Here is a 22,987-nt window from a genome sequence, read left to right as displayed (position 1 = left end):
GCTTTTAATCCGTTCTTTCTCAAAGAAAGAAGCCAGAAATTACAGACATTCCTTTTAGCCAAGTCATACAGCACAGACACAGAGTAAGGGCTCTGCTGAACTGCCACACATCTGCAAAGGTCACAGGTCAAGTTCAAACCTACACCCTGCCCAGCACCACAACTGGACTGACACTGCCAACAGCAGAGAAAAAACACTCAGGCTGCAGCTTCCTGCCAGCAATAACCTGCAGCCTTCCAACACCCTGCAGCCCAGCATCACCACTTAACTTTGCTGTGTGTATCAACCATCCTGAAGCTAACTGATGGTGGATGGACTGGGGGAACCTGGTCGCAGTGCGTTAAGTGCCTGGGTTATGGCCCAAAGAAGGTCTTCATCAGGCATTCTACAGCTTCAACCAAGAGATGTGCCTGCTCAAGAGTAAAGGCCGTCCATATTGAACTTCAGGCTTAACACCCGTGCTTCTTACTCGAAACACAACCCACGAGACAGCATGCTCCACCTCATAACCCACTCACCAGTTCCACGGCAACCTCGAGAAACAGACAAACAAACGAAGAGACATCTCAAACGCAATCAAGATCTGGACAGGCCTCTGGTGATCTATTAAAGCAGGAGGCTGTAAGCAGATGGTCAGCAGCCAGCTCCCAGCCTGGGCAGGGCTCATCACCTCACGCTCATCGGGCTTCACAAGGTCACGTTTTCAGAGGTTAATAAATGTAATAAGCGCCACACGTGGGCGAAGGAACAAGAGAAGAAAACACTAGGAAGCTTAGCATAGACAAGAATAGCATGGAACTGCATGATTAAGAACAAACTATAATGCTTGTCGGGGAGGCTAATTAGCTGATTAAGGCTGCGGGTACAACTTCAGCTAGGGCATTTTTTGACCAGAGTGCTTGCTACTTTAACCTTGACTTCACAATACTGGCAATGGAAACGCGCAATTCTGTTGCCTTGTACAATCTGCCACTCGAGGGGGGATCCCCCAGTGCACATCTAATCTTGATTTTGCCCTCCAGCATATTTTGGAAATAAGGTCATGCCCAATATTGCCATCCTTATGATGAAGCAGATCATGGTACTACTCACAAAAGCAGGAGGAAAGAAGTTTGGTCAGGGAGAATGTCTTTAGTTCCCTGGTCAAACTGGTAAGGCACAAACAGCAGGGAGAGGGCATGACCCTCCTGTTGGCTGCAGGCTTTAATTACATGAGCTCAAAGCAATAGGAGCTACGTGGAGAAGGTGGCACAAAATCCCCAGTGACTAGAAGCAGATCCTAGAAACCTCTCTCACCTCACCAGTGATTCACGCTCTCTTGCTCCTTTTCAACATCAAAAACACACAAAACTGCCACGAGGGACTTGCTGGATATCCAGAGCATCAACCACCCAAGCAAAAACACATGCTCAGAAGAGGCCCCTATCCTTCCCAGTCCTATGGTCTTCAGAGATCCCACTTACAACACTGTATATACTGACTTCTGCCTCAGGGAGCCAAAGCTCACTGCCCCTGCTCTACCTGAAGTCCTTATAAGACAGGAAGCAGAGGCCACGCCATGAAAAGGACACACCAAGTCAGCCCCATAGGCTCTAACCAGAACGGAACAGGTTGCTCATTCAAACACCTGGAAACGTTTGTGGTGAAAAAGCTAGGATGAGAATGAAATACTTCCTAAAGCCACTGGATGAAAATTTAGCAATAGGAAAACTCAAAAGACAGAAAACATGAGCTTTATGTAGTTGACACATCAGCCCCGCGATGTCTTGGTACATAATGAGTTCACACTTAATCTTTTCAAAGTGCACCACTGCTTCCAGCTCTAAAATAGGGCACTTACCCCAGGGCAGTGCTAAGCTAACACAGCCACAGGGAAACACCCCTCAACATCAGTGACAAGGAGCTGTTATGTAGGATTAAGATGTCCCACAGTAGGCCTGTTTAGGTTAACGGTGATGACGCCTAACAAATGATGCACCCAATTCTAAATCAAGCTCCTGACAGGCTTTCAGGTAAAGGCAGCTTGCCCAAAGCCTCAGCCCAGCAATCCAGAATAGAGTATTCTTCTACCTTGAAGCCCTGACCGTTAGCACACAGATCAGTCACCTGGTCAGACACGTTGCTTCAACAGATAAAGATGTTACAGTGCAGCTCTTTGTTAGACATGCCGCCAGCCAACCCGACACAGCCCAGCCAAGAGATGCACACCACTACGGCATCATACAGCGCTCCGTTAGCAAAGCCCAGCCCCGGGATTCAGAAACACCGAGCTGGGACAGCCGGCTGTGAAGGGAAGAAAGCAGAAACACGCAGGACAGGCCGGCATGACAAAAGCAGCACACAGTGAAGCACGCCGTTGGGGGCTTTGCTGATTCAGAGCTCTAAGATGGAGGGGCACGGAGCCTCGCAGCAGCTCGGATACAAAACCGAGCCCATCCCAGCCGCGCTCACACACACACGCGCACTGGGCACGGCGGCCGCTCGGACTCGCGGATCCCCGAGCACAGCCGGGGCAGCGCCGGCCCGACGGGAGGAGCGCTCAGCTCGCTGCCCGCGCCGCTCCCTCACCATGCCGCTCTCATGGCACCGCCGCGCTCCGAGGGCTCCTCGCCGCACGCAGCCTCTGCAGAAGGAAGGGCACAGAGGGAGGGCCGCTAGGGCTGCCGCCGGGCTCGCCGCACGCCGGGATCCCCCGACCTCCAGCCCCAAACGGACCCGGCCAGGCTCCTCCCGCCGCGCCCGGACCCCCACCCCTTCCCGCTCATCCACCACGCCGCCGCGCCGCTCCCCCCGTCCCATTCCAACCCGTCCCGTCCCAACCCATCCCACCCCATTCCCTCCCCTTTCTCCTCGCGGGGCCGCGCTCCGTGCCCGGCCCTCAGCTCAGCCCGCCTCGCTCACCGGGGCGGCTCCGCCTGCCCGGCCGGGGGCTGGCAACCCCGAGCCCCCAGCGCCGCCGCCCGCTCCCCGCCGTTCGAATCAACAACAAGATGGCGGCCGCCGAGGGGGCGGACCCCAGGGGCGCGCCGTCATAGCAACCGCGCCGTCCAACGCCCGCCCCGCCGCGCTCTGCGGCAATCAGCAGCCGAGCCCCTCCCGCCGGGGCCGAAGCGGGCGCGTTGATAGGTCGGAACAGACGTCAGTCAAGCCTAAAACCGCCCCGCCCCTTTCCGAGCGCGGACCGCCTCCGGATGGCCGCGCACGTTAGGCACACGTGACACCCCCCGACGGCCCGCCTCCCCGCAGGGCGCGCCGTCTCATTGGCCACCAGTGGGAGGACGCCGGACCAATGGGCGCTGCGCAGCGAGCGCGGGCCGCGGTGGGAGCCCCTCTGTGGGCACGGCCCGAGGAGCGGAGCGCAGCGGCCCCGCGGGGAGGGCGGCCGTCCGGGCACAGTACCGCCCCGTGGCCGCGCCTCGGTTCTGCCCTCTCGGCTCCCACCCGGCTCCGCTCGAGGCGCCGACCTCCCTCCGCTTCCCCAGGGCGCCCCGCGGCAGTGACGGCGCGGCGCGCGGTCCGTGCACTGTTTAATGTCTGCGCCCCGCGCACGGCGGGCGCTCGGGATCCCCGTCCCGCGTGGGGTGCTCAGATCCAGCGCCGTGCCCCGGTGACGCTGTTGAACAGATAGTCCCTGCCGGTCCCTGCGGGGGGAGCGGCGCTCAGCCCGTGCCCTCGGCCCCGTCCTCTCACCCGGGGCGCGGCGCTCACGTGGGTCGTGCGCGCGGCCGTCGAAGGGCTGCGGTGCCGAGAGGGACGGGCTGCGGGCGGCCGGGCGGCTCCGCTCCTCCTCGCGGGCGCTGCTCTGCGCTGCCGCGTCCCGGGAGCTGCGGGGGGAAAAGGGGGGAAGGGAGGGCGCTCCTCACCCGGGAGCGCGGGTCCCGCCGGACGGCACCCCGGGTGGCTCCGAGCCACGTCGCGTAGCGCTGGGTTATGTAGCTGTAGGCGGCCATCGGCCACCCCGAAGGCTGATGTGGCTCCTTGTCACTATACGGGTGCCTGCTGTGGGCTGGGATGACTCTGCTGCCCCTCAGACTCTCCCTCCACAGCCTTTCAAAGCTCCTTGTCACCCCTTTCTCCAGCCGGTGTCAGGAACAACCCTCGCATTGCACTGTGCCACCCTGCACAGTTTCTGCCCCCAGCCTGGCCACTGGCACGGCCATTCCCTGGTAAAACCGCCATCCCTGCGCTCGTTGCTCCGTGCCCTTACTCTAAAGCAGAGGCTGCTCCTCAGAGCAACTCCCTGGTGACATCAACATCCCCTCCCCAAGTGCCACGTCTCCCCACACGGCTGCAGGGACACCACGGGAGCCTTCACCACTGCCCAGCACCCACCTCTCACTCAGAAGCACCTTGCTGAGGTTTCGGCTGCTGCAGGAAGAACAGAAAGCAGCCCTGAGCCGCCACCTCACTGTGCTGTGCCATGCTGCGGGCTGGGGCTCACCTGCGCAGCACACTGTGTGCCACACAGCACAGGCTGGCCAGGAACAGGGCGCTGGTTGCAGTCAGCACTGCCACAAACCAAGCTGGTGGGAGCCAAGTCAGCTCCGTCTGCCTGACCACCAGTGGCTCCTTCTGCAGCGTCTGCAGAGGCAGAGGTGAGGGGCCAGGTGGTGTCCCAGCCTGAGGCACCCCGGGCCATGGGATGCTGCTCACCGTGTGCAGGGTGGTGGTGCTGGGTGGCACTGGGGTGCTGTGGGGTGTGACGTGCACCACCAGTGCCAGCATGGTGCTGCGGCGTGGGGACCCACTGCTGCCCCACACCTCCACCAGCAGCACGAATGTGCGGGGCTCAGCCAGGCCGGTGGGGATGTAGGATAGCACGCTCCCCTCCTGCCGAAAGTGCCCATCCTCATTGCCTGCATAGGAGGGTCTGCTCAGCACCCCGGCCGTGCTGAAGAGACAAATCACGGTGCTTGGCTGTTCCTCACCTCCGACAATGGCATAGGACAGCGTGGTGCCCTCCGGGTCCCCACTGCACACCAGGTGGGTGACAGGCTGCCGGCTGCCTGTCCCAGCTGTGATTCTCAGCTCCTGCACCTCCGGGTTGCACAGTGGTGCCCGTTGAGGCATGGCCTGCCGGGAGCAGAGGTGGCTCAGCTCCATCCCACCCGGTCCCCATGGGTACCTCCAGCCCAGAGCCACCCCTGGGACAGCCACAGGGATGCAGCACAGCGTCCTGCACCGGTGGCACCCCGGCATCACGCTCACACCTGCAGGCGCACGGCCACATCACACAGTCGGCTCCTCCGGTTCAATGGGTCCAGATCATTGTGGGTGTCCGTCAGCCGCACCGTCAGCCGGTAGCCAGCGCGCCGTGGGGGGCTGAGGGGCCCCACCACACGGATCTCACCTGTGGGGTCGTGTGAGCTCTCTGGCACCCGTGGGTGCTGTGGGGCAGGGGAAGGGCTGGGCACTCACCGGTGCGTGCATCGATGGAGAAGGGCTGTGCAGGGCCAGTGCCCCCCTCCAGGCTGTACTCGAGGCTGTCCGGTGGGTGGTCACGGTCAGTGCCAACCACGCGCCCCACGATGCTGCCAAAAGGTGCTGTCTCTGACACGGTGAATATGATGCCATTGGGGCACTCCGGTGTGAATTCATTGACGGGTATCACTGTCACAAGCACGGGTATGCGGGCTGCACAGCACACAGCAGCTCAGCTGCGCTGGCACCATCCCATGGCCCACACTGCACTGGGCACGCTCCATAAGGACACTGGGACGGTGCCACACTGGTGCCTTAGGGGTTGGGCATCACTGGGGCCACAGGAGAGGAGCATTTCCTCCGCTGTGTGTTGATTTGGGGGTCAAAGGGAGCTTTGCACATCTCTACTTTGACCTTCCCCAGGGCAAAGGGGACAAGGGCACAGGATGCAGGGGATATGGGCACTCACTGCTCCTCAGAGGCTGTCCCCCGGCTGTCACCACGATGGTGGCCGTCAGCTGGAAGCCCACAGCAGCCATTGCCTCGGTGTCATAGTCCAGAGTGGTGTTGACCTGCCAAGCCATGGTGTCCTGTAGTGCTGGGCATCCCCCAGAGCCACAGCCTGCCATGCCGCTGGGTGCCAGAAGGACCCTGCTCCCCCAGTGGGGGCTCACCAGCTCTGGCCCCACACACCTTCAGCTGTGGCCCCTCCATGTGGAAGTGGGAACGAGAGCCTGGTGGCCCCTCCAGCGTGTAATGCAGGGACCCGTCATCGCCAGCAGGGTCAGTGCACCTCAGTGTCACCAGCGTGCTGCCAGGGGACAAGGTCTCACGCACCTGGGACCTGTGTGGGAGTGGCTGCTGCTCAGCTCCACTTCCCAAGCACTGTGGAGCATCACCCTCAAAACCCTTGAACCATACACATAGAGGGCTGGCACACAGGATGGTGCCCGCTGGTCTGTCCCCCTCACGGTGACATTGAGCACGATGGTGTCCTGGTCAGAGGGCTGCAGCGCATTGTATGCCTGGATGAGGAGCTGTGCACCGGCCACCTCCAGCCGACGCGTGCTGCGGATCTCACCCGTCACTGCAGGAGGTGGCACAGCCTTGAGCCAAGCACAGGGCTGGGGACAGGGCAGCCACGGGGACCCTGCCACCATGCTCACTTTCATCGATGGTGAAGAGCGCTGGTGACGTGGGAGCGAGGATGGCGTAGCGGATGTTGGCCCCGCTGGCACGGACCTGCGTGACCACTACCAAGGGACCAATGCCCTCTGGCACCACCACGTCCTGCTGCGGAGCACTGCGGGCACAGCGGGCAGTGTGGCACAGCCTGGTGCTACCAGCACCCCCACCACCCACCCAGCCTCACTCACAGGATGGTGACACGGGGATGGTGCGATGGCAGCACTTCCACCGTCACGACCCCACTGCAGTTCTGCCCATGCCGATCCATCACCTCTATCTCCAGCCTGAATGTCTGCGAGCAGCACAGGGGTGGCTGTGAGACAGCCAGGAGTGACACTGCCATCAGGGATGGGGATGGAGATGGGGACAGGAATGAGGACTGGGATGGCAATGGAGTTGGAGGATAGGGATAGGATGGAGGCAAGGATGGAAATGGGGTGGGGTCAACAATGAAGGAGGAGACAGGCATAGGAATGGGGAGGGAAATGGGCAGGATAGGGACAGGGATAGAGGCAAAGACTGGGGATGGAGAAGGCCATGAATAGGGCTTGGGTTAGGAATAGGAATGAGAGTAGGGATGAGGATGAGGAGACTGGCATGGGGATGGGAACAGGGACAGGGATGAGGATGAAGTCAGGAATGCAAATAGGGGCAGGGATGGGATACAGAAGGGGACAGAGCTGGGGGTAGGGACAGCAAGAGGAGAGCTGAGCACTCCTGGGGTCTGCCTGAGGGGACCAGGACACAGGGCTGTGTGTGGTGCCAAAGAGGCAATGACGGTGCTGTCAGAGTGGGGACTCGTGCCCACCTGGGTGTCCTTGCTGGGGCTGAAGCCACCATCAGGCGCCAGCACCAGGCCCTGATGGGTCAGCGTGAGTGGTGTGCCGCTATTTCTGAGCTGGAACTGTCAGAGGAGAGATGAGAATTCCATCCCTGCGCCTGGCTGTCCCCAGGGTCTGCTCCCTTTGGGAGGCTGTGGGACACGGCACAGCTGGCACTCACCATCAGCCTGCCCTGTGGCTGAGCCTGCACCGCATACAGGGGCGAACGGGGTGCCACGCCTGCTGACACCCGCACCACGTCCCCACCAGCGCTGGCAAACGGGAAGCCACAGCGCAGCGCCTGCCCCGATGTCACCCGCACAAACAGCTGCCCCCGTCACCTCCTGCTCACCAGGACAGGCAGCGCGCAGCACCAGCGCGTACCAGTTCACCTGGTGGGCATCGAGCTCTGCGCCGGCACGCAGCGTCACCTGTGTGGGGACACGCTGCTCAGCAGGGTGCCACACGTTCCAGTTCTGCTCCCTGCCCCCCAGCCGTACCTCCGCCCTAAATGAGGAAGCAGGCACACCATCGGCACTGATCGCAACGGGGTTGAAGGGGTGGCTGGGATCGGCGTTGCGTGGGGTGACACTGGAGCCCACAGGGACAGCGGACTCGACGCGCTGCAGCGTGACGTCAGGGCTGCTGCTGGCATTGCTGCAGGACGCAGCCACCTCGGCCACGCAGGCGCCCGGTGCAGCGTCCTCACTCAGTGTCACTATGCGTGGCAGGTCGGGCAGGGCTGGTGGGACACCCCAGGATTGGCCTCGTGTGGCCGCTGCCACCAGCAGCTCGCATGGCTGTGTCAGGGAACTGGGTCCTGTCCCCCGTCCCCATGGGGGTATGGGTGGCCCCGCCGCTCTTACCTGCTGACTTTACAAAGGTCCCTGCAAAGAGCAGAGTGTCACTGCAGCCTGCCAGGCTGTCCCTGCAGTGCCCCAAGGGTGCCTCGGAGATGTCCCCAAGGTACCCCAGATGTGTCCCAGATTCTGAAGCTGCCACCCCCCGTGCCCATCCTGGGGTGGGCACCCGGGGGCACCCGGGGCACCCTGTTGTCCCGTTCCTCTTCTTTTAGTTCCTTTGGGTGCCGTTGAACCTCAGGGTGCCTACCTGGGGCATGGAGGAGGAGGAGGAGGAAGGTGAGGTGTCCGTACGTGCCCATGGCTTGGCAGCTGTTTGGGACAAGCTGGAGCGCGTTGCCACGGGAGTCGGGCACCACCCATGCCCGGCGTCACGCCGGTCACCGCGGCTCCCAGCCCAGCCCCGGGGTGGGAGGGGGTCAGGTCACGGCCCCGTTGCGGCCGCCGATCCACGCCGCGCCTCGGGAACCGGCAGAATTATCGGGCGGCTAATTGTAACCCTTCATTAGCAAACCAGAGCGGCTAATAGCCGGCAATTAACAGGCGCTGGCGGAGCGCGGGCGGGCGGAGGGTCTCCGCTCCCCTCCCGCTCGGAGCCCGGCGCCCGTAACGGGGCCGCCTCGCCCCGCGGGTCGTGTCCGGGCGCGCCGAGCGGGGCCCCGGGGCGGCGGGCGAGGCGGGGCGGTGCCGGTGCCGGTACGGCCCGAGCTCACGTTACGGCGGTCCCATTGGCTGCGGCACGCGGGGCGGCGCCGCGGCGGGAGGCGGCGGGCAGGGCCGGGACTGAGCCGCGCTCCGCTGCTCCGCGGGGCCGCGGCCGCTCCGGCACCGGCACCGGCACCGGGAGCGGGGCCGGGCCGGGGATGCACAGCGCCCGTCTGGACGGCGGCCTCGGGCAGCGCCGCGTCGAGCCGGTGAGTGCCGCGGGGTGCGGGAGGACGGACGGGTCGCGGCGTGTCGGGGCGCGGGGCCGCGAGTGACATCAGCGCGGTGACATCACGCGTGGGAGCACCGCGCGCGGGACGCGGGGCGCGGGCGGGGGGCGCGAGGCCGGAGGGGAACGAGCGGCGAGCTGTCAGCCGCGGCCCCGACCCGAGCGGCACCGGGAACCGCGGAGCCCCTCCCGCCCCGCGCCCTCCCAGCGTCCCACGGCTCCCGCGGGACAGGGTGGTGCGGGGCGGTGGCGCGGCGCCAGCTGGGACCGGGGAGAGGGAGAAGGGAGAGGGACGTGGGGACAGGGGAGAAGGGACGGGGCGCTGCTGCGGACGGTGGGACAGGACGCTGAGCGGGCCGCCCTGCGCGCTCGGCTTTCCGCGAGAGGGAAGCGGACGTAACAGCCAGCTTTTGGGCTCAGACAATAGGAATTCAAGAAAGAGGAGCGGCCCGGCCGCGGGGACGGGGCTCTCCTTCCGCTGCCGCTCGGCAGCGCTCCCCGTTCCCTCGCCGCTCCTCAGCCCCGCGCAGTCGGGGTGCGAGCGGGCCCGGGGCGAGCGGGCCCGACGGGCACCCGGCGTCCCCGAGCGGAAGGCCCTCCCTGGGGACGTCGCCCCGTCCCGTCCCACCGATCGGGGCGCCCCGTGGCAGTGAGGGGCCGGGGCGGGGGCGCGGGGCTGCTACGTGCCTCGGCCCCGTGTCACTTCCCGCAGGCACGGCCGGGCTGGGCGCCGCGCGCTCTCTGACATGCCGCCGCACGCCGGCCGGGGCTGCGGGAAAGCGGAGCCCGGGGCCGCGGGCGAGCCGAGACCTGCGCCCGCCGCCGGCCCGACGCTGAGCCGCCCTCTCCCCGCAGCGCTGCCGCCGGGAGCACATGCCCGGCACGCGGCCGGCCGAACGCGACCCCCTCCCCGCGCCCCGCCGCCCCCGCCTCGGCCTGCGGCGAGGAGGAGCAGGGGGGCCCGGCCGCCCGCTCGCCCCCCGCCAGCGTGCGCAGCCTGGAGTGCGACTCGGGCTACTCGGAGGCGTCGGGGGGCACGTGGCGCGAGGACGAAGCGCCGGTGCTGCGGCGGCACCCCCCGCCCTGCCAGCGCGCACACCGCCTCTCCGCCGGCACCCCCCGCGCCCGCCCCCGCCCGCCGCGCCCGCCCCAAATCCACGTCGGACGCCTGCCTGGAGCAGTGGCGGGCGCTCGAGCCGGCCGACGGGAGGGACTGGACGGTGTCGCTGCTGTCGCAGAGCCGCAACCGGCAGCCTCTGGTGCTGGGGGACAACTGCTTCGCCGACCTGGTGGAGAACTGGATGGACCTGCCCGAGGTGGGCGCCGAGCCCCGCCGTCGACCGCCCGCCGAGTCCTCGCGCCGCTTGGGCAAACCGCCCGCCTTCCTGCTCAGCCTCTCGGGCAACGTGCGCCGCAAGCTGGCCAGCATGGCCCGGCCCCGCGCCGCAGAGGGAGCCCGGCCGGGGGGCCGCGACCCCGCCAAGCGCCTGTCGTGCCCGCTGGGGCTGGGCGGGCAGCCCAAGGGAGCCTGCTTCCACCAGTCCCACAGCAACATCGCCCAGCTGGCCACGGACTTCCACCGCTTCACCGCCCTCATGAACAGCCGCAGCCGCCAGCCCATCATCTGCAACGACGTCATCGGCTACATCTAGCCCCGCCACCCCCTCCCCGCTGTAAATAAACCCCCGTTTTGTACGAAACGGACGCACGGCAGCCTTTGTGGGGCGCAGCGCCGGCAGAGGTGCGACGCAGTGAGCACGTGTCACAGCTTATCCTGCAGCTTTTATTGCGAGGGGCAGGCGGTGACATCTGGGCACCCCGCGGGCTCAGGGCAGGGTGCAGAGAAGTGGGGGGCAGACATCCTCCAGCTCATCCCCAGCACACACGTACTGCAGCTCCAGCTGCTGTGGCTCCGCGGAGCGCTCCACACCATCTGACAGCCTGCGGCCGGGAAAGGAACGGTGTGCTGGGCCCCTCAGGCTGGGAAAGCCACACCGGGCCGGAGCCCAGGCCCGCTCCCCAGCCCCTATGGTGGGGGGCTGGCGGGGGTCCGGCAGAGGAAGCGCTGCCGGCGGCAGGATGTTTACTCTGCAGCTGGAGCGGAGCAGGAGAGATGGGGGCCCTGCAGCACTAGGGCACGGCCAGAGCTGGCTGCCTACCTCTGTGCCTGCTGCTGTGCCCGCATCTCCTCATCCTCCTCTCCATCGTACAGCATGGTGCTGCCACGCAGGAGCTTGGTGACGGTCCACCCGTGCTCCTCCTGCAGCCAAGCCAGCAGCTCCCGCACCGTCATCGCCTGCCCGTCCTCCCCAATAGCACGCACCTCCAGCCGGTCCCAGCAGCTCCACTCCTTTCCCCGGTACTGCAAGGAGAGCAGAGAGAATGGACCAGGGCTGTTTGAGGAGAGGGAGTTCGGGGACAGGGAGATGGGAATGGGACACGGCCATCCCCCGGCACCGCTGGCCCCAACCACGCACAAAGCCCCATTGACAAGCAGCCCAGCCCCACACAATCGCCTCTTCTTGCGCCTGTGGCCCCCGGGGGTTTTGTGACCCTGGCTGCGGCCCGAATGCAGGATGCGACCCCAGCACTTGGCATGGCTGTCCACCATCTGCCCCCGCTGCAGGCAGCGCTGCTCTGGCCCCAGCCGTGTCCCGCGGATGCTGGCAACGGGCCGCCCTCGCGTCCTGCCTTCTGTTGCCTGTGCCGGGAGAGGCCTTAACCCCATCCGTACCACCACAGCCACACGCACACCATGGCCCCCAGGCCCTGGCCACAGCCGTGGTGGGCTCTCAGGACCCCAGGGTAGCACCAGGCACCGAGCCATAGGACAGCGTTCCTGCCACATCCCAGCATGAAGTGTCACAGAGCAGCACCGGGAGCCCCAGAGCAGGATGCTGGGCACAGATGGGGACCAAAGGGCACGGAGCACCACAGCAACATCCTCTGCCCCGGCACGGTGCCAAATGCATCCAGGCCACCCCGAGGCTATGGCACAGGACTGGGCGGCAGGGCACAGAAGCAGGAGGGTCGTGGGGTGGCTGGGCAGCCTGAAGCTGAGCTGCAGCCGGCACGGAGGCGATGAAGGCCCTTTTCCTCCCCCTCTTCCTGCCCCCGGCCCTGGGCCCCCCGGGCCAATCTGGTTCCAATCGGCGCTTCCTGCCGCGCAGGAAGGGCTGCCTCGCACGCCATAAACCCCCAGACAAAGGGGCCTCTATCACCCAGACGGTCCCAATCTGGGCCTGCCCCCCCGCCCCCGATGTGGCTTTGCTTTCCCCCCTCTGGCAGAAAGGGGGGGACCCCAGCTCTGCTCCCCCCACAGCTGCAGGCAGCCCCGGGCCCAGTGCCAGCTGCTCGCCGGCTGCTGCAGCTGCTTCCCATCAGCCAGATGCGAGTGGCTGCTGCAGCCCTGCACACACTAGCCGTGGGGCACACCATGGGGCTGCTGGAGCGCCTCAGGGAGAGGGTCCTACCCAGTATGTGGGGGCTGGCGGGGGCTGGATGCGGAAAAACAGGCATACAGACAGGAACAGGTTGCTGTTGCGGTAGCATTGGAGGTCCCGGCATCTCCACACCAGCTTGTAAACCTCCAGGCACGCCAGGGCAGCCACGGCCGCTGTGGTGGTGATGATGGCGGGCACAATGCGCCCAGCAATGCGCTGGCTCTGAGGACAAGAGGGGTGTCACCAGCTGCCCTGTGGGGAGGGGGACCCTCGGGGATGGCACTCACCGTCAGCCGGCTCGCAGGTGGGATGCCGTAGTTCTCTGCACGCAGGTTGGATGCAGCTGTGATGAAGCTTAAGTGGAGGTCACTGTCCTGCAGGGAAGAGCATGGGGACAAGGGCATTCCATGGGAAGCAGTGCCACCTCCCCGAGCCCTGCAGCTGCGGTACCTTGTCATAGTGGATGGGGTCCATTGCCTCTGTGCCCCCTCCTAGCTCCTGTTTCCACTGCGCCAGCTCTTGCACGAGATCCAGCATCTGTCCAGGCTCTGGGGATGCAGGGGCACAGGCCAGGAACTCGTTATCACAACTGCACCTCCTGGCCCGTGCCTCTTCATCGGGTTTTGGGGATACAGACATGCAGCCTTACCCAGAGTCTCCTCCACCTCCTCCATGCCCTCTGCTGTGGGGACGTAGCGTCCGTCCTTGGGCACAAAGGGTGGCAGCACCACGTGGCAGAGGACATCCCGCGTGGCCACTCGGTCACCACAGGATGGCAGCCTGTAGGTGTGAGCCAGGAGCTGGGCAGCAGCCTCCACGTATGCCAGGTGGGTGTCCTGCGGTACAGGGGGAGATGGAGGTGCCGCTCATCCTCCATGCTGCAGAGCTCATTCAGGTTGTCTGAGCAGCTCTGCTGCGCCCAGTGCCCACCAGCAGTTCTCCCTGGCCCCATAAGCCATGCACTCACATTGCTGGGGTCAAATATCAGTGGGTGGGGACACCTCTTGTCCCCAGACCAGAAGGGCACACGGGGGCTGGTTTCCTGCCACAGGGAAAGCGGAGTCAGGGCCAGGGACGCCTCTCCATCAAATGGCACAAGGGGGACCCGTGCTCACGTGCGAGGGCGGCACGTCGTGCAGCAGCTGTTTGATGCTGTCATGGTAGCGGAGCTGCCAGTGCAGGCAGGCCCAGCGCACACAGTCCCCCCAGTCCCGCGGCCGCTCCTGCAGGCTCCTCTGCACCTGCTTGGGCACCACCAGGCCCTCCCATCGCACCGGCTCATCGGGCAGCTCCCTGCAAAGCTAGGCACTACCAGCATGCCCGCAGTGACGCCACGTGCAGGACGTGGCCGTCTGTCCCTTGACCCTGGCCCCAGGGCAGGGAGTCTGTACTCACCCCAGGAAGCGGTTCACGCTCTCTGCAGGCAGCTGGAAGAGCCCCTCGAACTCATCACGAGCCCACTGCATTGAGGGGACAGGGCTGAGTGCTGGGTTCCCACACTGCGACCCTTCCCCATTCACCATGATGGTGATACCCTGGCAGGAAGCGGCTGGGGCCACATCCTGCTGGCGGGATGGGATGGGACACCAAAGGGCCAGGTGCAAGGATCCACATCCGTACCAGCAGCGTATGCTCGATGGCAGAGGGGAAGAAGCGCAGTGTGCACAGTGGGAAGCTCCTATCTGTGGGGTCGCTGCTTGGCTCCAGCGGCTGGCTCAGGGGGGGCACCATGGCCAGCACATTGCCCTTTGCCCCCTCTGTGCCTGTGTCCAGCAGCGCCGTGCGGGAGCGGATGCAGCAGCTCTCCAGGTAGGCGCCTGTGGGGAGAAGGGGGGATGCATCCATCCTGGTAGCATGGAGACAGTGCTCATCCCTGCCTCACCTAAGCACTCACGGGCCGTCAGCGTGTCCAGGGCACTGACAACACCATCCAGCCGCTGGAAGAAAGCGTTCCCAAAGAGCTTCTCGGTGCCGGGGCCCAGCTGGACCTGGTGGGCCGTCACCTTGATGTCCGGGTTCATGAGCCGTACAGCGGCTGCAGCCACCTGCGCCTTCGGCTTCTGCAGGGCACAGAGCAGGGATGGCTCTCTCCTGTCTCACATCCCCACACCGCCCAGGTCCCCCCTGGGGGGAGCTCACCCCCACATCAGCCTCACGGAAGAGAAGCTGCCGGTGCAGGTTGGAGTGTGCGACTGTGTCCATGTCGGTGACGGTGATGTCCCCGCCCGGCCCCGCTGCCAGCCCCATCATGGCAAAGTTCTTCAGCAGCTCGCAGCCGATGGCGCCGGCTCCCACCTGCGAGGCACAGCCACTGCACCCCAACGCCCCGGCGGTGTCACGCCCCTGCCCGCACCCTGCTCACCACAAAGTACTTCTGGCGGCCCAGCTCCTCCTGGAAGTCAGCCCCGAACACGGCAATCTGTCCATCGTAGCGGGATCCCCTCTGCTGGGAGAGGGATCGCTGTCAGTGGAGGTGGGCACGGCATCGCGGCACCCAGCGGCAGTGGCCACTCACCGGGGCGCAGTCCTCCGGCATCAGCCTCGCAGCCCCCTCCACGGCCAGGCACTCCAGGGCGTCAAAGTAAAACCACTGATCCAGGGGCAGGAACTTCCCCGTGATGGCCTGGGGCGAGAGAAGTGCCTGTGCCCAGCATTGGCACCACATCACCCCGCCCAGGGCCCTGCTCTGAGCACCCAGTGTCCCCAGGAAGGCAGCAGGTGCCCTCTCGTGGCCACCGAGCGCTCGGAGACAGCAGAGCTCGCCGCACGGCTGCTCACCTTCATGGCCTCCTGGGCAGCCAGCGCACCAATGAAGGATGCCACCGGGCACAGCTCCCCAGCACTGACGCTGGCAAACGCTCGCACAACATCCTCATCCAGGGGGCCCAGCGCCGAGCCCAGCTCACGTGCCAGCTCCAGCACACGCTCAGCGTCCTCCTGTGGGTAGAGGGGCAATGGCAGTGCTGTAGGGGGCACGGGCCGGGGGGGCTGGGAGGAAACTCACAGATGCCCGGGGCTGAGGCAGGCGGCGCCGCTCTTGGCAGAAGGCGTGCAGGGCCTGGAAGGCAGCGTGCAGACTGCGGCTGCGCAGCAGCTCCGTGGAGCTCCTGGCCTGGATCCTGGGCATCGCCAGCGCCTGGCGGAGGGGCTCCTGCTGACACAGCACGGGGACAGTGGGGACATGGTGGGGGCACGGGGCTGCTGCTGGGGGTGGCACTGCGGTGGCACGGGGGCACGTACATACGAGTGCTCCTGGCGTGGCCGCACCTCCGAAACCCGGCCCCCACCGCAGTATGGCGAGAAGGTGCTTGTGTCACCAATCTCCAACCTGAAGCCATCTGGGGAGCAGGGGAGGATGGGTGTCACGGTCACCACCAGGGACCCCCGCAGACCCTGGGGTGGGCACTCACCCAGCACGCGTACAGGGCAGGGCTCGCTGCTGTTCAGCTCCACCATGCCCTCCACACCAGAAAACATCACCAGATCACCATCACTGAAGCGGTGGCCATAGTTCTTGTCTGCCCCTGCGCACGTCACGATCCCCGGGTTGCCCTGAGCAGAGGAGATGTGAGCGTGCAGCTTCAATCCAGGCAGCATTTTGGGTCAGAGACATGGAGCTGAAAAGCTGCCATGCTGGGGTGCAGGGACAACCACAGAGCTTCCAACCTGGGAGATGTGCTGCACAGTGGCACAGAGTGGGTCCCCTTCCCCCGGGTCACGGACAACGAAGTGCTCCCCAAAGTCACAGAAGAGCTGCCTGGGCAGGGACACTGCAGCTCTGAGAGTGGGCAGGTCCCATCCACCAGGCTTATGGGGGCATGGAGGGACAGGGGAGGGTAAGAAGGGGCAGCCACCTGGTGCCACGCAGTGCTAAGTCCTTACCCTGCCAGCCCTTTGGCATCGGCCACGATGAAGCAGACACCGTTGGCATGGCAGATGTCCCCAACACGGAGCTGCTCCTCCAGCGGGCACTCGGTCAGCACCACCACCTGCGCAGGGCTGTCAGTGGGCACTGGAGCGCCATGGCACCCCTGGGCTGGGGGCCAGACTCACCTGGAAGGCAGTGAGGAACTCCTCCGATAGCTCCCCAGAGTGCACTGACACTTCCACATCAGGGTTCAGTGCGGCCAGCAGCCGCTGGGATGCCTCAGCACGGTTCTGTTCCACACTGCACTCCCCCTGGAGGAACTGTGGGGCAGCGGCACTCGTGGGCCTGCGGCACTGATGGGAACCAGACCCGGAACAGAGAGCCCACACCATCCCTAGCACAGGCACCCCAATCCCCACTGGGACAGAGATCTCCCAGCCGTTCCCATCCCCATGGCTCGCATCCCTTATTGAGACCCATCCACGCACCGGGATGCCTCCCTGTACCCATACGCCTTCTCCCAACCCCCCGGACCCATTTAAAGGGACAGCACCCACACCGAGCCCCCAGCAGCACCCGTACCATCGCCGTGACCCCGCACACCGTACCTGCACCCCGCCCCGCGCCGCGCCGCTCTCGTGCAGGACGACCCTCCGCGCCCCGGCCAGCACCAGCGCCGCCGCCGCCTGCGCTCCGACCCCGCGCAGCCCCCCCACCAGCACCGCGGCTTCCCGCAGCCGCCGCCCGCCGTCTCCCAGCACCAACCTGCGGGGCACGGCGGGCGCTCAGCGACAGGAAAGCGAGCGGCCGGACCCCGCCGCCCCCGGCCCCGCACGCACAGCTGCCGGGAGTAGCGCGCACCCGCCATGCCGCCGCCCCGCCCCGCCGCGCCGCGCCCCGCCCCGTCCGGTAACGGCGACGGCGGCGGCGGCGATGGCGGCGGTCTGGGAGGCGCTGGGCGCGCTGGGCCGGGAGCTGGCGGCCGAGTGGGCGACGCAGGACGTGCGTGCCGCGCTGTGCCAGCTGCTGCTGCTGTGGCTGGGGCTCAGTCTGATGGCCACCCGCCTGGCGTGGCGCGCCTACGGCGAGGAGGTGGCCGCGCTCTGCTACCGCCCGGCCGCCCGCCGCCCCCCCGCCCCGGGCACCGACGGCGGCCCGGCTCCCGCACGGCCCCGCGCGCACTCGCTGTCCCCCGCCCGACGCGACGGCGCCGCCGAGCGGCACTGCCCGCCCCGGTGAGTCCGCCCGGCACCGCGCGTCCCGTCCCGGCGCGTCCCAGCGAACGCCTCCCCCCTCCCCGGCTCCCCACAGCTGTGTATCCCGCTGCTTGCCCCCCCCTTGCCGCTGTCCCACTACCTCCCGGTGCCTGTCCTCGTCCCGCATCTCCAAACCAACGAGCCCCAGCACGCAGCTCCTGCTGTGTCCCCGGAGCCGCCTGCCCTCCCCCTGCCGCCACCCCAGCGCATCCCTTCTGGGTCCTCGCGCATCGCTGTGTCCTTGTGTGTGCCCGCCCTCTGTGTGCCTCCCTGCTGTGCCCCCGGCCCGCTGCCCCCTCAGGATGTGCCCTCGGTGTAAGTCCCCACCCTGGTGTGCCCCCCTATGTGCCCACAGCCCAGGGCATCCTGCCACCCCCACACTCCCCTACTTCCCCCCCACTCTGTGCCCCACCACCCACTCTGCTGCAGTATATCCCCCCCAGTCCAGGCCATCACTGTGCCCTCCCTCTGGCTGCATCCTCCACTCCTGTCCCCATCTCCGTGTGCCCTGCTCTGCGCCCCCCAGCCAGGTGCACCCACCACCCTCTCCCTGTCCCCCCACTGATGCCCCCATCTCCACAGGGACGGCACGGCAGCTGAGCCGGGAAAGACGCACCGCGAATGAGGAGCGCCCGCCGCCAGCACCGCGCCATTAAAGGACTGCACCCCCCACCGCCCTGTGCTGCCCCAGTGCCAGATACGAGGCGGGAGATGGGCGAGGGGCTTTAATGGAGGCAGGTCTCACTTGGCCATGTAATAGTGTGTGGGCACGAAGGGCATCTTGGTGACCAGCGCCGGGTGCTGCTTCTTCCTCACCTCAACGGTGAGCGTGGTGCCGGGGCGGCTGTGCGCAGCCTGCACGTAGCCCATGGCGATGTTCTTGCCCAGGGAGGGCGAGGGGCAGCCGCTGGTCACCGTGCCCACAGGTGTGCCCTCGGGGCCCAGGATGGCGGCAGGTGGACGGAGGGGGGGACCCACGGATGTCAGCCCCACGCGCTTCCGCTTTGGCTTCTCCTTCACCTGCTCCATGATGATGGCTGCACCGGGGAAGTCCTTGGCTGCGCGCCGGCGCTTCCCTATGGGCACAGAGGGCTGAGGCCTGCGCTTTGGGCCTGGCACTGAAGGGCTGCGCTTTGGGTCTGACACTGGGAGGTCTGTGCTTCAGGCCTGGCAGCTGGGACCTGCATTTCAGGCCTGGCAATTGGACACGGCCTGCACCTACCCAGGGTCCACAGCAGCCCGGCCTCCACTGGCGTGGTGCTCTCATCGATGTCGCTGCCGTAGAGGCAGAGCCCGGCCTCCAGGCGCAGGCTGTCCCGGGCTGCCAGCCCTGCTGGCCACACCTCGGGGCAGCCCAGCAGCCGTTCGGCCAGCTCCACGGCTCGTCCTGCGGGCACTGAGATCTGTGCAGGATGGGGTGGTCAGGGGGCACAGCACCCTGCAGGGAGCGGCTGCCCCATGGTGCCCCGCGGTGCCCCCTACCTCCACACCGTCCTCGCCGGTGTAGCCACAGCGTGTCACACGGCAGCCCGGCACGCCAAAGACGGTGGTGGCTGTGCTGGTCATGAAGGTCAGCTTGGTCAGGTCATCTGGCAGCCCGGCCTGGAGCACCTGTGCCATGGAGGGCCCTGGAGGGGACAGGCATCAGCCTTGGGGATGGCAACACCGAGATGGGTGGTGCAAGACTGTGCATCGGGCCCGGTGGGACGAGACTCAGTGCCACCAGCATGGGGACCCACTACCTTGCAGTGCCAGCAGTGCGTTGTCCAACACCTCCAGGTGCACATCGCCACCGGCCGCCCTCAGTTCTGCCGCTCTGCCCTGCGGGGATGGGGCCGCAGTGTGGGGACAGGTTGGGGGGCCCTGCCCTGCCCCAGCCCTGCCCGTACCTCCATGACAGCCCGGTCCTTGTCAGCACAGCCTGCGTTGGACACCACGTAGAGGTGGTCCTCCACCGTGTTGGTGACGATGAGGTCATCCACGATGCCACCGTGCTCGTTGGTGAGCAGTGTCAGGGTGCCCTGTGGGGTGGGTACTGGGACGGGGGGGACCCTGTGCCGGGGCATCCGTCCCCCACAGGGCCGTATGCTGGGCACCCATTGCCCAGTTGCCACCCGCTGACCCCCATACCTGTCCCGGGCGCAGCTCGGCGATGTCGCCCACCACCAGGCTCTCCAGGAAGCGGACGCGGTCCCGCCCGTACACCCGCGTCTGGAAGGGGCTGGGAGTGAGGCGGTGCAGCGGGACCCCTCCTGCGGCCCCCGGCCCCCCTCCCGCTACCTGCAGCATGTGGGACACGTCGAACAGCGAGCAGTGCCGCCGGGTGTGCAGATGCGACTCGAGGTGCCCGCGGCCGTATTGCACGGGCAGGCTCCAGCCGGCGAACGGTACCATCCTCCCGCCGCGGGCCCGGTGCAGCGCGTCCAGCGGCGTCCGCTTCAGCCCCTCCTGCGCGGCACGGCCCGGCCCGGCTTAGCTCAGCACGGCTGCCTCTCCCCTCTCCCCTCGGCCCCACTCACCGGCGCCGAGCCCAGGTGGCGACGGGCCAGCGCGGCGCAGCACCCCGCCCGCAGCATCCTCCGGCCCCGGCCCGGCTCAGCGCAGCGCGGCTCGGTACGGCTCGGCTCGGCCCGCCCCGCCGGGGCGCCTGGGACATGCCGCCTTCCCGCCCCGCCCCCGGCCCGCCCCCGGCCCCGCACAGACGAGCGGAGGCGGCAGCGCGGTAGTAGCCTTTATCCGGAGCCACGGCCGCGGAACGCGTGGGGGCCGGGCCCCAACCGAGCCCGCGGGTGGTGGAGACGGAGCCGCGGGAGGGGCCATGGGGCACGGCCGGCGGGCGGCGCGGGAGGCAGTGGGGCAAAGGCCGGGTCGGAGTCCACCGGTTGCAGCATCCGTGCCGGTCCCGGGAGCAGCCAGCGGGGCTCAGCTGTAGGACAGCAGGTTGACGTCGTAGCAGCCGTCTACCTGCGGAAGGAACGCGGCACGCTGGGTCCCTGCAACGCTGAGGGAGCGCGGCACACGGCCACCCTCCGGGCCCGCGGCCGCCGGTGCTGTGTGAGCACCGCACTCACGTCGAAGCGCCCGATGCGCGCGGCCGCCTGCCGAGCGCGAACCACCTCCGTCAGCGCCCACATCTGCTGCACCTCCGCCGCCACCTTCTCCGGGTCGGGCAGCTCCTGGAAGGCAGCGGGAGCGGTGCAGGAAGGGCCGGGAGGGCCGGGGCAGCCCTCGTGCAGGCCGCACGGCAGCACCCCCACAGAGCAGCCCTGATGGGCGGCTGGGAAACGGTGACCCTGAGGGTGGCACGGCCCCGCTGGCGGGCGTCCAGAGCAGCAATTAGCTAATGATTAAAGACCTAATTGCACCACCAAGGTTCAGCAACCACGACGCTCAAACTCAGTCCTCTTTTCCCAGCACAGCACTGCGCGATGCTCCCCACGTCCTCTCCCTCCCACCCCAGCGTGACGTGGGGACACACGGTGACAACCCGCGGGGACATGGGCGTCTGCCCCAACTCTCCTTGGACTCTGCTCACCCAGAGCCACCTAGCAGGCCCAACACTGGTGCTTGCAGGCTGTGATGGTCTCCATGGTCACCTCCTGGCCCAGACCTGCCAGTCAACCAGTCAGCCTCCCTCTGCCACCCGCCTCTGCTCACGAGGCCTCCCCGGTCCCCAGGCAGAGGAAGAGCTGATTTAAATGCCACCTCGAGCTGCACGTGTCAGTGGGTATTTTTCTTCTGAACTGCAAACTGCTTCCAGCACCGGGCAGTGGTTTTGGGGCTCTGGAATGATCCCTGGTGCCAGCAGGGCCAGGAGGGGGCTGGAAGCACCCAGGGGTTGGGTACTGTGATTTCGTACATCCGCTGGGAATGGAGTGCTCAAGCCACGATCTGTTGGGGTCAAAAGGCCTGGCAGCACTGGAGCAGCCACCAGCTGTGCGCTTTGCAGATGGACAATGTGGGCCATGTGATGGGAAGGACCAACCCGTGCACCCCGGGACAGGGTGGCACCCACCGGCAGCCCCACCCACGGCACAGGACAGCCCCACTCACCCCGTGCAGGCTGAGGGGTCGCTCCGGAGGGCTCAGCTGGGACAACCAGGAGGGGACGTCCTGCGGGGAGGTCTGCGGTGGAGCCAAAGGGTCACACGGGGGCCTCTATCCCGCCCTCAACCCTCGCGCCGCAGTTTGGACCCCGCCAATCCTCCATGTCGCTACAGGCACTACGAGCATCACTCCGCAGCGCCCAGGGAGCGACATGCTGTGGACCCCGGGCCCCACGCCCCCCTTTCCCCTCGAGCACCCCAGGGCGCTCCCCGCGCTCGGGGCTCCCCGGGGTCACCTTGCTGCCAGGAGGGAAGAGCTGCAGCTCCTCGATTCCGAAGTGCAGCCACGCCGGGGAGGGCTGCCGCAGGATGAAGCGCAGCGCCGTCACCTGCTCCATGTCGCACAGCATCTGCGGGGGGACAGCGGGCGTCAGGCGGGTGGGGGGCGGCCGGGGGCGGCCGCGTGCCCGGGGCGGACCTGGGAACGGCGGAGAGAGAAGTATTCCTGCGCGCCCAGCTCCGTGTGCGGGCACGGCATCAGCCGCAGGTCGCGGAGGCAGGTGAGCCACTTGCGGGGTCCCGGCGGCCCGGCCCGCTGCGCCCGCACGCTCAGGAAGGCGGTGTAGAAGTTCTTGAAGACGATCTCGTGCACCTGAAGGGGCGGCGCGGTCACGGCCCCGGCATCCCACCGGTACCCGAGCGGTACCCCGCCGCTACGCCGCCGGCACCCGCAGCGCCCGTCCCCGGCCCGCACTCACGTCAGCCGCGCCGCCGCGGGGAAAGCGCACGTCAATGACGGCCACGCCGGGCCGCGCCGCCTCGGCTCCCCCGGGCAGCTGCAGGTGGGCGGCGGCGCGGGCGGTGCAGGGCAGCGGGGCTCTTCCCGGGCCCGGCGCTCCCGACATGGCGGCGCCGCGCTGGGCGGGGCGCGGGACGTGGGGCGGCGCGGCCGACAGGGGGCGCCATAACGCGGGCGGTGCCGCGCCGCCCGTCGCGGGGCGGAGGAGCGGAGAACGCGGAGGGACCCGGCGGGGCGGAGCCGCAGGGCAGGGAACGGAGCGCGGAGGGTCCGGCGGGATCCCGCCCCAAGAAGCGGAGCCCAACAGAGTGCTGTCAGCGTTACCCATCTTTAATGCTTTTGCTTTTTTAA

The 22,987-nt window shown here is 66.8% G+C and overlaps 7 protein-coding genes across 13 annotated transcripts in view; 2 read left to right on the top strand and 5 right to left on the bottom strand.

The window, feature by feature from the left end:
* IP6K1 (inositol hexakisphosphate kinase 1) overlaps positions 1-3,025 on the bottom strand; it is a 35,604-nt gene extending 32,579 nt beyond the window's left edge. For 4 of the 5 annotated variants that reach the window (XM_048956957.1, XM_048956955.1, XM_048956956.1 and 1 more), the window contains exons 1-2: positions 2,902-3,017; positions 2,569-2,623 (exon numbers count right to left, since the gene is read on the bottom strand). The gene's annotated coding sequence lies outside the window, so the exon portion shown is untranslated. Of the gene's footprint in view, positions 1-2,568; positions 2,624-2,901 lie in introns of all 5 variants that reach the window. The other variant, XM_048956954.1, reaches the window with a different exon arrangement.
* CDHR4 (cadherin related family member 4) lies at positions 2,211-8,670 on the bottom strand. The gene is given in 20 exon segments (XM_048957841.1): positions 2,211-2,283; positions 2,569-2,623; positions 3,691-3,824; positions 4,333-4,368; positions 4,442-4,581; positions 4,654-4,856; positions 4,929-5,073; positions 5,211-5,350; positions 5,419-5,634; positions 5,891-5,993; positions 6,115-6,265; positions 6,343-6,508; positions 6,588-6,724; positions 6,798-6,901; positions 7,418-7,513; positions 7,612-7,764; positions 7,766-7,861; positions 7,931-8,172; positions 8,297-8,317; positions 8,541-8,670. Coding segments are annotated over 20 exon segments (2,463 nt in total). The 5' UTR covers positions 8,593-8,670.
* A 391-nt stretch (positions 8,671-9,061) lies between these two features.
* On the top strand, positions 9,062-10,996 carry INKA1 (inka box actin regulator 1). Its single transcript, XM_048957071.1, is given in 4 exon segments — positions 9,062-9,204; positions 10,080-10,148; positions 10,150-10,341; positions 10,343-10,996. Coding segments are annotated over 4 exon segments (846 nt in total). The 5' UTR covers positions 9,062-9,153; the 3' UTR covers positions 10,877-10,996.
* On the bottom strand, positions 10,968-17,462 carry UBA7 (ubiquitin like modifier activating enzyme 7). Of its 2 annotated transcripts, none has more exons than XM_048957063.1 (23): positions 17,375-17,462; positions 17,144-17,300; positions 16,721-16,855; positions 16,550-16,656; positions 16,334-16,424; positions 16,078-16,219; positions 15,908-16,005; positions 15,672-15,818; positions 15,446-15,604; positions 15,183-15,290; positions 15,030-15,110; positions 14,807-14,962; positions 14,562-14,727; positions 14,288-14,484; positions 14,063-14,127; positions 13,783-13,960; positions 13,635-13,709; positions 13,317-13,503; positions 13,118-13,215; positions 12,955-13,041; positions 12,746-12,889; positions 11,384-11,586; positions 10,968-11,165 (listed from the first exon to the last, which is right to left on the bottom strand). In XM_048957063.1, exons 1-23 carry the CDS (start codon positions 17,401-17,403, stop codon positions 11,051-11,053), a joined length of 2,925 nt encoding a protein of 974 aa, XP_048813020.1. In that variant the 5' UTR covers positions 17,404-17,462; the 3' UTR covers positions 10,968-11,050. The 2 variants fall into 2 exon arrangements, with proteins under 2 accessions (XP_048813020.1, XP_048813018.1); XM_048957061.1 differs by having other exon boundaries at positions 12,698-12,889; positions 17,375-17,461.
* Positions 17,463-17,468: 6 nt separating this feature from the next.
* TCTA (T cell leukemia translocation altered) lies at positions 17,469-18,416 on the top strand. The gene is made up of 2 exons (XM_048957840.1): positions 17,469-17,770; positions 18,374-18,416. Exons 1-2 carry the CDS (start codon positions 17,469-17,471, stop codon positions 18,414-18,416), a joined length of 345 nt encoding a protein of 114 aa, XP_048813797.1.
* An 85-nt stretch (positions 18,417-18,501) lies between these two features.
* AMT (aminomethyltransferase) lies at positions 18,502-20,465 on the bottom strand. Its single transcript, XM_048957070.1, has 8 exons — positions 20,311-20,465; positions 20,072-20,239; positions 19,922-20,002; positions 19,681-19,812; positions 19,534-19,612; positions 19,274-19,419; positions 19,014-19,194; positions 18,502-18,867 (listed from the first exon to the last, which is right to left on the bottom strand). The coding sequence occupies exons 1-8, from the start codon at positions 20,365-20,367 to the stop codon at positions 18,533-18,535; spliced, it is 1,179 nt and encodes a 392-aa protein (XP_048813027.1). The 5' UTR covers positions 20,368-20,465; the 3' UTR covers positions 18,502-18,532.
* Positions 20,466-20,507: 42 nt separating this feature from the next.
* On the bottom strand, positions 20,508-22,756 carry NICN1 (nicolin 1, tubulin polyglutamylase complex subunit). Of its 2 annotated transcripts, XM_048957073.1 has the most exons (6): positions 22,596-22,756; positions 22,316-22,489; positions 22,134-22,247; positions 21,845-21,916; positions 20,863-20,967; positions 20,508-20,755 (listed from the first exon to the last, which is right to left on the bottom strand). In XM_048957073.1, the coding sequence occupies exons 1-6, from the start codon at positions 22,740-22,742 to the stop codon at positions 20,714-20,716; spliced, it is 654 nt and encodes a 217-aa protein (XP_048813030.1). In that variant the 5' UTR covers positions 22,743-22,756; the 3' UTR covers positions 20,508-20,713. The 2 variants fall into 2 exon arrangements, 1 of the variants encoding a protein (XP_048813030.1); XR_007379229.1 differs by having other exon boundaries at positions 20,737-20,755; positions 20,863-21,916.
* Between the last annotated feature and the right edge of the window lie 231 nt (positions 22,757-22,987).

This window comes from Lagopus muta, chromosome 11 (assembly GCF_023343835.1).
Source record: "Lagopus muta isolate bLagMut1 chromosome 11, bLagMut1 primary, whole genome shotgun sequence".
NCBI classification, from domain to species: Eukaryota; Metazoa; Chordata; class Aves; order Galliformes; family Phasianidae; genus Lagopus; species Lagopus muta.
The sequence above is the reverse complement of the archived record's forward strand: the minus strand, read 5'-3'. Positions and strand labels throughout refer to the sequence as shown.